The 13,800-nt window shown below is 42.9% G+C and overlaps 1 protein-coding gene across 2 annotated transcripts in view; it reads right to left on the reverse strand.

Moving 5' to 3' along the window:
• mocos (molybdenum cofactor sulfurase) overlaps nt 1-13,800 on the reverse strand; it is a 432,886-nt gene that overhangs the window by 343,755 nt on the left and 75,331 nt on the right. For both annotated transcript variants that reach the window (XM_068010709.1, XM_068010717.1), the window contains exon 4: nt 11,301-11,942. In XM_068010709.1, the coding sequence (XP_067866810.1) occupies nt 11,301-11,942 (642 nt within the window). The remainder of the gene's footprint in view (nt 1-11,300; nt 11,943-13,800) is intronic.

The raw sequence follows: 13,800 nt of genomic DNA on the forward strand, positions 1-13,800 counted from the left end.
TCACTGAAAAGGGAAAAAGGAAAATGTGATGTTTCTTGTGTATCAGAGTAAAGTGTACACTACTGGAATGGCTTTGTCAGTTGCTGCAACCTTTCTGGAGAAGGAGGATTTATCTCTGAGCGATTTGCAAATCTTAAACAAGGCTAGGCTAAAAAGCATTGTCAGAAAAGTTGGAGTTAGCATTAAAACCAGGAGCTATGAAAGCAGACATAAATGAGGTAATAGCACAGCATTTGAAATTGGAAGAAGGAAAAGGCAATCCAGATGGTAGTTAATTTGAATTAGCTAGAATTCAGTTGCAGATGAAGCCGCTTGAACAGGAAAAAGAAATGAAAAAATCTTGAACTTGAAAGAGAAAAATAAATCAAAAAACTTGAACTTGAAAGAGAAAAAGAGAGGAAAAAGGAAAAGAGAGAATATTTCAAAAGCAAAGAGAAGAGAGGCAGGAGAGAGAAAGGAAGCGAGAAAGAGAATTCGAATTCAAAAATTTGGAACTAAAACAAACGGTTGGCCTTCACACCAGTGAAAGTTCTGAAGAGTGTTATGACCAGGTGAGAAAGAGGTCTAGGATTCCCTTTCAACCTTCACCTGGTCTTACTGTAACAGGGTTTTATTTTTAAACGCACTGTGTAGTAGGTCCCCCTTGGTGAATCCTTGTTCACCGCTTTACAATTATAAGGCAAAGAAATGAGCACAAACAGGGTTTTTAGGTTTAAAGAAGAAAAGTAAAAATTATTTAACTTAAAGTCGAATTTGGTTAGCACCTACGGATGCACAACGCGCCCACCATTGCATGCATACGCAATACACACATGCAGATAGGGACAAAAAAGCGCAGAAGAGAAAATAAAGTGGAAAGGTTTGAGGCAATCGCTGAGGAGGGATTTTGTTACTATGCTTCAAGTTCGCTGTTGAGTCCTTGAATGAAGATATGGTCTTGCTTTCCAATGGTGCCCAGTGTTCGTCTTAAACATTGTTCAATGTAGGACACGTTTCTCTCTATTGGGGTTCACGTGGCTTCAGTGGGTTTTGGAGTTCCGTGAGAAAGAGATGGGAGCAGACAGGAGAGGAGGTCTGCCTCAGTCCAGGAGCAAATAGCTTTCCGCCAGTTCAAAAACTGTCTCTACAATTTAAAACTCCCCAAGTTGGCCAGCAGGGTAGTCTCATGACTGGTCTAACCATTTCTGACTTTGTGTATTGGGTGGGTCAGGGAATAGTTCTTTGTTCTAACACTGTCTGCTAATGTGCAAAAATGTCTTTCTGGCCAGGGGCCTGGCAATTACATGTAACAGACCTTCTCTTGTTCCAGCAACAATTTGAAATTGAATGTCCATGTGGTGCAATTACTGTGCCTCATTCTTGGCAGCTGGGGGCCTGCATGACACCCAGGGGAAAGAAATGCGATTTGAGGAAAGGCACATTTCATTAAAAGAGTTGAGAGGAAAATAAGATACAGAAAACCATGCATTTCTCTCATTCATTTCCATTCATTCATGAATCCTAAAATTGACTAAAACTGTCTTTTCTTGGTGCCGGTGGTGCTTTAATTGTCACCTCTTTAGCATTCCAGTAAACATGTGGTTCTTTGGGGACATTTTTCTTCAGTTTGCCCATTGCCATGACTGCCTAGGGTCTTTGTTCCTGCTGAGGTAATTTTTGTTCAGGAGAGTTAGTAGTGGGCAGGTCTAACCTGAACTGTCTTTCAGAGCTTTGCTGAGTCATGCAAAGGCTTTTCACTTCAGGTGTTCCCTTTTTCTCTGACTGTGGGGGAGGTTTCTTTGTTAATCTTCCCTTTGTTCCAGAGGACACTCCTGCCTGCAGGTATTTGTGCAGACTCTACTGCACTCTCCTGTGGCACGTTGACTAGGTGAGGCATCGCCCCCACGGTTTCTCTGCCCCCGAGAGGACTTTCTTTGTCTCTGTAGGTTCCTGTAAATGCTGTTAGTAACTCTGGTGGAGTGCTTCTAAAGTCTTCATTTACGTAGGAGGATGTGGGGTCCAACTTTTCAAATTTTTTGGGGTTGGCTGACAAGATAGTAGGGTTTTTCATCCGGGATTCCTCAAGGACTTCCTTTAACCTATCCTCGGTCCCTTTTTCCCCTTCTCTTCCTAAATTTTTGCCAGCCTTGCGCCTGCCAGGCCCTTTTGTTCTTGGTGGGGGTCCCTTACAGTTCACCAGCCCTCTGCTGGAGGGTCCTCCTAACACTGATACAGGACATAGGGGTGCAGGGTTCACTGTAGGTTGGGGTTTCCCCTCAACCTGGCACACGTGGCAACTCCTACAGTACTCCTACATCTTTGTGGAGTTTTGGCCAGTCAAACTGCTGTCTTATGCGGGCTTTGGTCTTTTGTATGCTGGCACATACAGCCACTGTCGTCTCATGGACCCTTCTTAATATTTCTCCCTGGTACCTCTGCGGCACCACTAATTGGTGAACTACTGCCCATTCCTTGCTCTCAGGTCTCTGAAGTTAAGTCCATTTCCTCATCAGTACCTCATTCTTTAAATAGTAGCAATCAGGGACTTCCTCTGCTTCACTTTCAGACTGGGTAGCCTGTGCTAACTCTTGCAATACTGGGTCGGCTCGCTGAGCCTCCGCTAGGGAAAATCTATTTAATTCATTCCCTGGTTCTCCTAACTTTCGAAAGAAAGTCTCGGACAGGCAAACCTCATGGTCATCTGCCTGCAGTGCCAATGCAGTCTCCTCTGGGGGAGCTGGTTTGATCATGGCCTGATCGACTACATATTCAGGGAAATTCCAGTGGACTGATTCCTGCCACTGCCCTGTATCTCTGACCTCCTGCGGTCTTTCTTTCACTACTGGGGGGGCTGCCACCTTCACCCCCAGCAGTTCATTACCTAGGAACAGATCAACCACGTCCACAGGCAAACTCGGGACAATCCCTCCGGTCACCGGTCCCGAAGCTAGGTCGCACTCCAGGTGCACCCGGTGTACAGGCACAGATATACACTGCCCTCCAGTACCATTCACCACCATTTTGGTGTTCACTGCACTCTCTGGGGGAAAGGTCAGGCCTTTTCAAAGTAAAAGGGATCTGGTGGCCCGTGTCCCTGAGAATTACTGTTGGCTTGCTTGGCCCACTCGAAGGTTATGGGGATACTTTCTCTTCAAACACAAAACCCTGATAACCCTCAGGAATCCTATTCAATTTTCCTGCACTTGTAGCCGTAAGCTTCCTGGGTATTACTCTTACTGCAGTTAAAGCCACAGCTTGTTCTGCTGTGCTTTCCATCAGGTTCTTGTTTTCACTGAGCGGGTGTGCCCTGATTAACCCTACCAGTTTTCACTTTAGTTTCCAACAGTCAGCTTTTAAATGCCCTTCGTTATTACAAAGGAAGTACACAGGTCTCCGGGTCTCACTCTTGCTGACAGCACCTTCCTTTTTGGCTGGAGGAGGGTCCTCTGTGTCTCCTGCTTTCCTTTCTCTCCCAGGACTGCCTGGGTGGATATCACCTTCCCACTCTCGGTCCTTTTCATATTTGTGGGGGTGATTAGGAAAGGTTCTCCCCTGGGAAATCGACTTATAAATTAAAGCAAACTCATCGACCAGAATGGCCGCTTGCTGGGCTCTCTGAACCCGCTGCTCCTCTACATGGGTCTTTATGGAGAGTGGGAGAGCGTGTTTAAATTCCTCTAACAGAACTACTTCCCTGAGATTCTCATAGCTGAGCTGTACTTTAAAAGCCCTCAGCCACTGGTCAAAAGCCAGCTGCTTACTTCTTTCAAACTCCAGATAAGTTTGATTAGCTTGCTTCTTGAGGGTTCTAAACTTATGGCGGTAGGCTTCGGGTACTTATTCATATGCCCCGAGGATAGCACTTTTGGTCAGTTCATAACTTGATGAACTCTCATCTAGCAACAGGGAATAAACCTCATGGGCATTTCCAGTTAGCTTGCTTTGCAGGAAAGAGACCAAATCTCAGCTGGCCATTTTAGTTGCCTTGCCAGTTTTTCAAAAGACACAAAAAATGTCTCCACATCTTCCTCATTGAATTTTGGAATTAGTTGAGCGAGTTTTAGCAATTTTGTACCCAGCCCTGCATTATGCTCCTCCATATTGGCTATGCTTTCACTGGGGTTAATCTATTGCCCCCTAGTTAACTCAAACTGCTTCAACTCTCTTTCTTCGCACTCTTTCTGGAATATTCTCCCCCTCTCTCTCTCTCCTGCCTTTCATTTTCTTCACATTACTTCTGGAAGGCTCTCTCTTTCTCCCTGTCCTCTAATTCAAATTTCCTTTGTTCCAATTGTATCTTTGCTAGCAGTACCTTGTCTGGGTCTGCTTCTAACATTGCTTCTGTTTCTTCAGATTCAAGGGAAAAATGGTTGGCCACTAGTCTTAGGAGCTCAGACTTTCTAGCCTTGCCACGCATTGTGATCCCACACTGCTCAGCCATTTTCCTCAATTCCTCCACAGACTGTGCTTTTAACTTATCTCAAGTTACTTCATCCTGGCTTGGAGAGCTACTCGCTTGAGTTGCAGACATGTTCGTATTCAATCATACACAACTACAAAAAACCTGCTAGCTCTATTTTGATTGGGAACAATTTGGCTTCCCACTTCCAATTTCTCTCGTTTGTCTGTCGGCAAAATTCCAGAAGTTAGCACTCAAATTTCTGTTACGACCAGGTGAGAAAGAGGTCTAGGGTCCCCTTTCAGCCTTCACCTGGTCTTACTGTACCAGGGTTTTATTTTTCAACACACTGTGTTTTAGCTTCTCCTTGGTGAATCCTTGTACACCGCTTTCCAATGATAAGGCAAAGAAATTAGCACAAACAGGCTTTCTTAGGTTTAAAAAAGAAAAGTGAAATTTATTAAACTTAAACTCTAATTCGGTTAACACCTATGGATGCACAACGCACCCACGCTAGTATGCATATGCGATATACACATGCAGATAGGGACAGAAAAGAGAAGAAAAAATAAAGTGGAGGATTTTTTGTAACTGTGCTTCGAGCTAGCTGCAGAGTCCTTAATTGAAGATATGGTCTTGCTTTTCGTTGGGGTCCAGTATTTTTCTTAAACCTTGTTCACTGCAGGAGACTTTTCTTTCTCTTGGGTTTCACATGTTTTCAGTGGGTTTTGGATTTCCGTGAGAAAGAGATGGCAGCAGACAGGAGATGAGGTCTGCCTCAGTCCAGGAGCAAACAGCTTTCTGCCAGTTTAAAAACTGTCTCTACAATTTAAAACTACCCAAGTTGGCCAGCAGGGTAGTCATGTTACTGGTCTAACCACTTCTGGCTTTGTGTATTGGGTGGGTCAGGGAATGGTCCTTTGTTCCAACACCAGATGCTAATATGCAAAAATGTCTTTCTGGCCAGGGGCCTGGCAATTCCTTGTAACAGGCCTTCTCTTCTTCTCAGCAACAATTTGATATTTAATGTCCATGTGGCGAAATTAATGTGCCTGCATGACAGGAGGAAGAATCTGACTTCAACCCAGGACCAAGTGGAGAGCTGCTTAAATTTGAGCAAGCCTTCCTGAAATTTGTGGAAAGGGACACAGAGGAATTTTTCATTTCTTTGAAACGATAGCTAAACAGATGAGGTGGTTAAAAAAAAGCTGGACACTGCTCATGCAAAGCAGATTGATGGGAAGAGCTCATGAAGTTTATGATATGCCTTCTGAGGAGGCTTCTAAAGATTATGAGATGGCAAAAAGGCTATTCTTGCAGCTTATGAGTTGGTCCCTGAAGCTTACCAGCAGAAATTTCAGAAACTCCGGAAACAGCCTGGGCGAACTTATATAGAATTTGAGAGGGTAAAGCAAATTAATTTTGATCGTCGGATACAGGCACTAAAGGTAGAGGCTGTGTATGAGACCCTTAGGAAAATAATTCTCCTGGAAGAACTTAAGAATTCACTCCCTCCGTTAGTAAGAACCCATGCGTAGCACCCAGGAGAGGCATCAAAGCAGCAGCGGAGTCCGGTTACTGGCAAATTGGGCGGCACAGTGGCTAGCACCGCAGCCTCACAGCTCCAGCCACCCGGGTTCGGTTCTGGGTACTGCCTGTGCGGAGTTTGCAAGTTCTCCCTGTGACTGCATATATCGTGCAAACTTACGAATGGGCCTCAGGCCGTCATTTTCGGCCCTGAATAGTGCCCCGTCTACCTCAAATTATCCTGGAAGGGTAATGTATCCCAAAAATTTGAGCAACAGATAAAGCTAGCTGTTACACGCTGCTAATACGCAGTAGCAACATGTGTGGCGGTCGCCACTAAAAGGATGCTGCCGTCAAGCCAAAAAGACATCCTGCCTGTCACACAAAGGAGTAATATGATACATGAATTTCAATGCCAGTGTGATGTTAGGTATATAGGCCATATGTCCCAAAGACTGGCGGATTGTATCAAACAACATGTCCCTTCTGCAGTTCACAACGGGCACGGTACAGGCCATACCAAACCAACCCATGCTTGCAAAACTCAAAACACAGTGTCCAACATTAGATGTGATTCCGTGATTGACAACAATTGCTAAATAATCCGCAGTGTGCTAAGAATTACGCTGACAACCAATTTAAGATGGTCAGTAGGGCTCGCAGTGTGGCGCATTTGCTACATATATTAATACATAGGTCCCTGTTCTTTGCACAGAAAGAACATATACACACATTGTGCCTTTTTCAGCTGAACAAAATAAATAACAGCCATTCGCTGGTTCATTTCTCAGGGCAATGCCTTGACCAATCAGAGTCAAGCTGTCTGGTTTAAATTTCAAACAAAGCTTGGCAGTTAACTGTCAGTCACCATAAACTGGTGCATTCTCCAAGGCAATGCCTCTACCAATCAGAGTTCACTTGCCAACCAATCAGCACTCTCTTCTCATGTAGTATACGTTGTTTTCCCTTACATCGGTTATTCTTGCGTATTGTCCTGATGAGTGCAAGACGAAAAGGTTCGACAACATGTCACTATTTTCAGCGATAATACAGTTCTGTACTATCAAACAACTAGAACTGTAGTAGTTACAGGTATAGAGAGAATGAGTGTGTAAATGTGTTTTATTTTTCTTTAATCTTTTTTTTCCACTCTTTGTAACGAAATGCATTTAAAAATTATGTTTCATTCCTCCAAGGATCGAGGTGTTGTGAAAGTACTTCCATTTTTAATTTTTACAAGGACTTGTGTTTTAAAATTGTGGAAGTTGATTTCTTTGGAGGACTGAAGTGATTCCATAGATGCTGCACTTAGTTTTTTTAAAAGATCACCAGAAGAACTTTGGGACTTTGTTTTAAACACTTACTGGAAGTCACATGTCTTCTGCTAAGTAAACAGCAAGTACCTTCTATCTATGGGAGTTGTTTACAGAAAAGTGGCATGTCAAGATTTATGGTGATCAAGTGTTGGTTTCGTTTTGGCCAGTTTTGAGTCAGTTGGGGGTCAGCCTGCTAAAAGAGAAGACCGGTTCATCCTTTCTGCACATCTCTGAGAAACCCTAAGAATTCAGTGTGTGATAGCTGAAACTCCTGATGCCGCATTTCTCCTGGAAAGCCTGCCAGACTAATCCTTGATGTCGCCTGAGGAGAACTGCTCCAAAAAGAGCCCAGTGACAGCTAGTCTACACGTATGTGGGACACCAGAAAAGGGACAACTGATATCATTCCATATTTTATCCTTTTCCTTCAAGAATTAACAAAGTATATATGTTGGGCTAAGTTAGAAGGGAACTTTTATATTTCAATCTTTGTGTTAATACTTTGCCACTTTAATGAATATATCTTGTTTTATAATAAATTGATAATTTTGTTGTTTATTAAAACAAACCTGGTTGGTGGATTTTCTTCTCAAATAAAAATAGAATATATAACTGGTAACTGGGTAAACATTTAAATATATGTTGTGACCTGTGGAAAAGTGGAACTGGAGAAAGACAGTGTATTCCTCCCATCTCAATCGCAACAACCGAGATAAAGATATAAGTGAATTAAAGAGAATCGCTTTTTTGGAGGAACTGAAGGGCGTTCTTTATTTGTAATTGTGTTTATCTAATTTTGTCACTAGCTTTGGTGAGAAGATGACATTCTGTCCATGAGAGATGCTGTTGTTTCTGTATTTTAGAATCCAGGACCTAGTTTAACAGCCTGTCAAGATGAATAAACTAGTCTTGGCTATGTAGCGTTAATCTCTCTGTCCCTTCCTGTCCCACTCTACTTTTCTGTTTTACATGACTCTTCTGAAGTACTATCTGCTCCATTCTATAAAATTCTCCTGATTTGGAGATCACTGCCCTTTTGTTGGCTGCCTTGTCTTTAGACACATATTACAAGCAGGTGGAGAAGTTGCACAAACATTGACCATCACAGGTTACATTGTCTTGTGACAATAGAAGTGTGTCCCATTGTCGATCTTCCTATTGCTGATTTTTCTACTGCCTCACCTCAATAACCACAATAACAATCCTCTCCTTGAGTTTCATGGTTTATTGGATGAATTTGCATTCCTGATACAGTTTGAATCCACAGAGGTCATCCGATCAGATGCATCTACCACACCGTGACATGGTTTGGCTAGCTTTATTCTGTTAAACAAAGTAATTCACATTGGCATTGCATACTATTTTGTTAGATATCTACCTCATCCAGTTGTTCTGCTCTCCATTGATGCTTATATGCTTAGTTACTTTATTTATAGGGAGAAATGTGTTTTAAATCGGACTGTGTTTTGATGGCATTAGATTGGCTATACACTTTATATACAGATTAATTGCCCCCATGTCCATGGCTGAGTCAATAATTTTGTCAGATGTCTGTGGTGCAACATGTCGGTGCAGATCCCTGACTTGAGCTAGTTGTGGTGCAAGAAAAAAAGTTGCCATGATTAGCATAATGAGAGGTATAAGACAATCTACAGGGCTTGCAATAATAATCCTCATAAAAATACAGGAAAAAAAGACAAAGTTAACAAAATGAACCCCACACCTGTAATGGCAACCATGTAATAGGGAAATCTATTTTACTTGTGAGCAACTCTTTATGGTCCACACTTCTGGCAGGGGCACATATTGGAAATTCCAGACACAAATTTGAAAATCATGGGCAGGCTGATTGCTCTCAGTGGCAAGGCTTCTCACTGAAGCATGCACTCGTGAGATTGCCCTCCTTGTGTTTCACAAGTCATCAGTGAATTATTACAAGGGCGGCACAGTGGCGCAGTGGTTAGCACTGCAGCCTCACAGCTCCAGGGACCCGGGTTCGATTCTGGGGACTGCCTGTGTGGAGTTTGCAAGTTCTCCCTGTGTCTGCGTGGGTTTTCTCCGGGTGCTCCGGTTTCCTCCCACAAGCCAAAAGACTTGCAGGTTGATAGGTAAATTGGCCATTATAAATTGTCACTAGTATAGGTAGGTGGTAGGGAAATATAGGGACAGGTGGGGATGTTTGGTAGGAATATGGGATTAGTGTAGGATTAGTATAAATGGGTGGTTGATGGTCGGCACAGACTCGGTGGGCCGAAGGGCCTGTTTCAGTGCTGTATCTCTAATCTAATCTAATCTAATCTAAAGAAAGACTTGCATTTATATAGCGCCTTTCACAACCTCAGGACATCCCAAAATTGCACACAGCAAGCTCACACAAACAGCAATGTGATAATGACCAGGCAATTTTTTTTGTGTTGTTGTTTGAGGAATAAATATTGACCAGGACACTGTGGATAACTCCCCTGCTGTTCTGTAAAATAGTGCCCTGGATCTTTTACATCCACCCGAGAGGGCAGATGGGGACACGGTTTAACATCTCAAAACACGACACCTCTAACAGTGCAGCACTCCCTCAGTATTTTGCTGGAGTGTCAGCCTAGATATTTGTGCTCAGGTCCTGGAGTGAAACTTGAAGGTACGCCCTTTGACTCAGAGGTGAGAGTGCTACCAATTGAGCCATGGCTGACTCAGTCATTGAATGTACTTTACAGTGCATGTTCAAAATTAAGTGCCTTAAAATAACATTGAAAGTTTAAGGATGAAAATACTCTGGGACATATCTTGCACACAAAACATGCAATGACCCAACATAACAAGGGAGAAGGAAAAGGTCTAATTGAAGTCAATTAAACAGATTCTTAAATATTCATTGTGGGCAGCACTTTTTGAGAAGGATAAATTGGTTTTATGCTCTTTGGCAGTAGTCAGTGAACGTCCCAGATTTACTACCAAAGTTTGCATTCGATGGTTGAAAAACTGGAAATATATTTTACGAGGAATAGGAACATCAGAATTGTTACGACCAGGTGAGAAGGGGTCTAGGGGTTCCCTCTCTGCCTTTGCCTGGTTTAACCGTAACAGGCTTTAATTTTAGAAACATCATGTTTTCAGCTCCCCCTTAGTGAATCCTTGTTCACTGTTCCAATTGTAAGGCAAATAAATCAAACAGGTTTCCTTAGATTTAAACAAGAAATATAGAAGTTTATTAATCTTAAACTCTAATCTGGTTAATGACTACAAATATGCGACACGACCATGTTAGCTTGCATATGCGATAAACACACATGCAGATAGAGACGCAAAAAGTAGAAGGAATAAAGGGGAAAGATTTGAGGCAATATCTGGTAGCTACAGTCCTTTAAGTTCAATGTGGAGTCTTAGGTTGCTGGTAAGTCTTGTAATTCGTTGGGGTCCAGTTCACGCTTCAACTTATTCTGATGTGGGAGTCTTTTCTCTCTTAAAGTTTACGTGTCTTCCGTGGGTCCGGTGGCTTGGGGAGAAAGCCAGGGAGAGAGACAGCCAGGTGAGAGACTTGCTTGTTTCAGCTTCAATTGCACCCTGCCTTCTGAATCTTTCTCTGTGGCACAATTCAAAAAACCCCAGGCTGCCCAGCAGGTTATTCATGTGACTAGCTCCTTATTTGGAACAGTCTCTCCTGTGAGGTTTGTGGATTGTACCTTAGCAATCACTGGAATGCACTTCCTTACACCTTCAATGTCTGGTGATCAAAATCTATTTGGGTTATTTGGATCAGGGAATAGTCCTTTGTCTCCAGCCCATGTCTGGTGATCTTCAAGCAAGTCATTTCTTCACTCCAGCAACAGTTTAAAATCAATGTTCATATGACAAAATTAATGTGCCTCATTCTTGGCAGGTGGTGGTCTGCATGACAGAATGCAAAATCCTTTTGCAATATCATTCTTGCATGTGACTCAGTCAAGATAATGTTAAAAGCTAGTTGCTGGAAAAATGAATATTTTTAGCACATGAATGCATTTTAGCCAATAATATTCAAGCTCCAAAAAGATACTAAAATATCTTAAAAGTTATATTTTCCTTCCTGAGGAGAAATACCTTACCTGTCACTTAATGACTGCTTTGGAACATAGAAATCTTCTCCCGACAAGTAAGAAGCTGCTGTTCCTCCTCCAAAATACCTCTTTCCCAGCATATGTCCACTTTCATTCTTCACCAACAGAGCTCCTAAACCTGTTGGGAACCCAAAGATTTTATAAAATGAGATGGGGATGAAGTCTGCCTGATGTAAGCCGAGGTCAAGTGGCGAGGTGCTCACAAATGAGGCTGCATCCACCAGCACATACCATTTCCCTGGGATTCTGCTAAAAGGAGACAGTTTTTTTGCTTTAATGTCCCTTATCCAAGTAAGTGGGTATTTTGTCCCTGAAAAGTTGCTTTGAGCAGGATAACAGAACAGATGATGAGTGTGGCAATTTTCCACCTTGCCCACAAGACTCTTTTTATCTTCATAAATCTCATTGTGGTTTACCGAAATAGTTAGAGCACCAGCTAGAGCAGACAATCCTCTCATACCCACGACAGACGTATGATTGTCAGTCAGGTGACAAAACTGACTCCTTGAGTCTCTTTGTTCTGCACAGCTCCATTGAAAACTTTCTGCAACAAGTTTAAGAGCAGCTGTACTTCCTGATGTAAAAATGATGGTATATTCTTCTGGGCTGGTGTTGAAGTGCTGTAGAATTCTACAGAGGAAGAAACAAAAAATTATTAGTCAATGTCTTTTACTTACTTTTAGAAAAAGGAAATATAAACGTAGACAGAAACAGAGTGCTACGAGAGTTTCCATATTTTTTGTTAAAACTTAGAATCTATGGCCGGAATTTTACGGTGGATGGACGGGAGCTGGACTCCGACGTGAAAGTCGGTGCCGAACCCGCTTCCGCCTAGCCTGGGGATCCATCCTGTATTTTACGGGTCCCCAGGCTTTAATTGTCCTGAGGCGGGACTTCCAACCACTTGAGGGAGGAGGTCCCGCCTCAGTGAGCTGCCCGCCAATCAGCGGGCTGGCAGCTCTTAGTCCCAGCAGTGCCGCTGGGAGTGGTGGTCACTGCTGGGACTGCAGCCAAGCCGACACCATGGATCCAGGAGGGGGTAAGTAGGGGCATACCTCACCAGGGGATCGGTCCTTCCCTGGTGAGGCTGGAGTGGTCTTTTGGGGGGAGGGGGTGTGCTGGGTCCGGGGGTGAGCTGGGAGGCCGGGGTGGCCCTCAATCGGGGCGCTGGGGTGGCGTAAAAGGATGGCCTATATTTTGAAACTGAAGAAGCCGTACATCGGGTGGTTTTTTTTAAAAAGTTCAACAAAAGTTTGAGCAGTAAACAAGTTTTTATGGAAAGCATTTGATTTCAAGTAAATATAGCAGGGGTTTGACTTAAGAGATATTCTTTGTTGTGACAAGACAGAATTTATGATTATCATGGGACTTGCTTGGAAAAAGTTTAGTTTCACTTTGAACTGTTTAAAGCCAGCTGGGTTTTGGACTAAAAATTTGTTCAGAAGAACATCCAGACAAGTGTTACTGCCCTTTGAAGAATCCCTGCTCTTGAAAAGCAAAAGCCTGCATGAAGTTGTACTGATGCCTCCTGCATTTTAAGAAACCCTGAATGGGTGCAGAAACCTTGCAACTTTAAAAGAACTTTTCATTGAATGTGTGAGAACTGAAACCTTGATTGCTGCACACCTACTATGAGACCTATGCGAAGACTGCTGTAGTTGAATCTCTTTAACCGCCTACCCAAACAGACTGTTCATCAACCTCGCCTTGAAAGATTCCTAGTGGCAGCCACCTATTCGACTTTGGGACACCTCACCAAAACAAAGGACTTCCATATTCAGTCTGTTATTTTTCTTCCTTCTACTTCATTGTAACAGCTGTAAACAAAAATCCCTTTTTTCCCAGCTTAACCGGTTTTTGGTTGTATCTGCGTGTGTGAAAGCTAGGATAAAAATACGGGGCTTTAATATCTCAATTTGCATACATATTTACTTCATTATTGGTTAAGACTTGGTTTATAATAAAGGTATAATTTTGTTGTTTAATAAATAAACCTGGTTGGTGTTCTTTATTCTGGGGACAAATAGAGTATCTAATTGGCTGTTTCGGTAAGTGGGAAAATTTATTGATAAGTTGTGAGCTGTGGAGAAGCGGGACTGAATTAACAGTGCTCTCCTCCCGCCTTGGTAGTAACAACAGAAAGAGTTGGAAACACTCAGCAGGTCAGGCAGTATCTGTGGAGAAGGAACTTCAGGTTTAATGTTTGAGGTCAATGAACTTTCATCAGCTGTGTTCATCCAACATCGACCTAGGCACCAGAAACGACAATGGCAAACCCAACCCTGTTGGCCATGCAAAGTCCTCCTTAATAACATCTGGTGGCTTGTGCTAAAGTTTGGAGAGCTGTCCCACAGACTAGTCAAGCAACAATTAGCATTGAAAGGGAGGAGGTATTAGCTGTTTTAGAGAGCTTAAAAGTGGATAAATCCTCAGGCCCAGATGAGATGTATCCCAGGCTGTTATGTGAGGCAAGGGAGGAGATAGCAGG

The sequence above is a fragment of the Heterodontus francisci genome, chromosome 2 (genome assembly GCF_036365525.1).
Source record: "Heterodontus francisci isolate sHetFra1 chromosome 2, sHetFra1.hap1, whole genome shotgun sequence".
NCBI classification, from domain to species: domain Eukaryota; kingdom Metazoa; phylum Chordata; class Chondrichthyes; order Heterodontiformes; family Heterodontidae; genus Heterodontus; species Heterodontus francisci.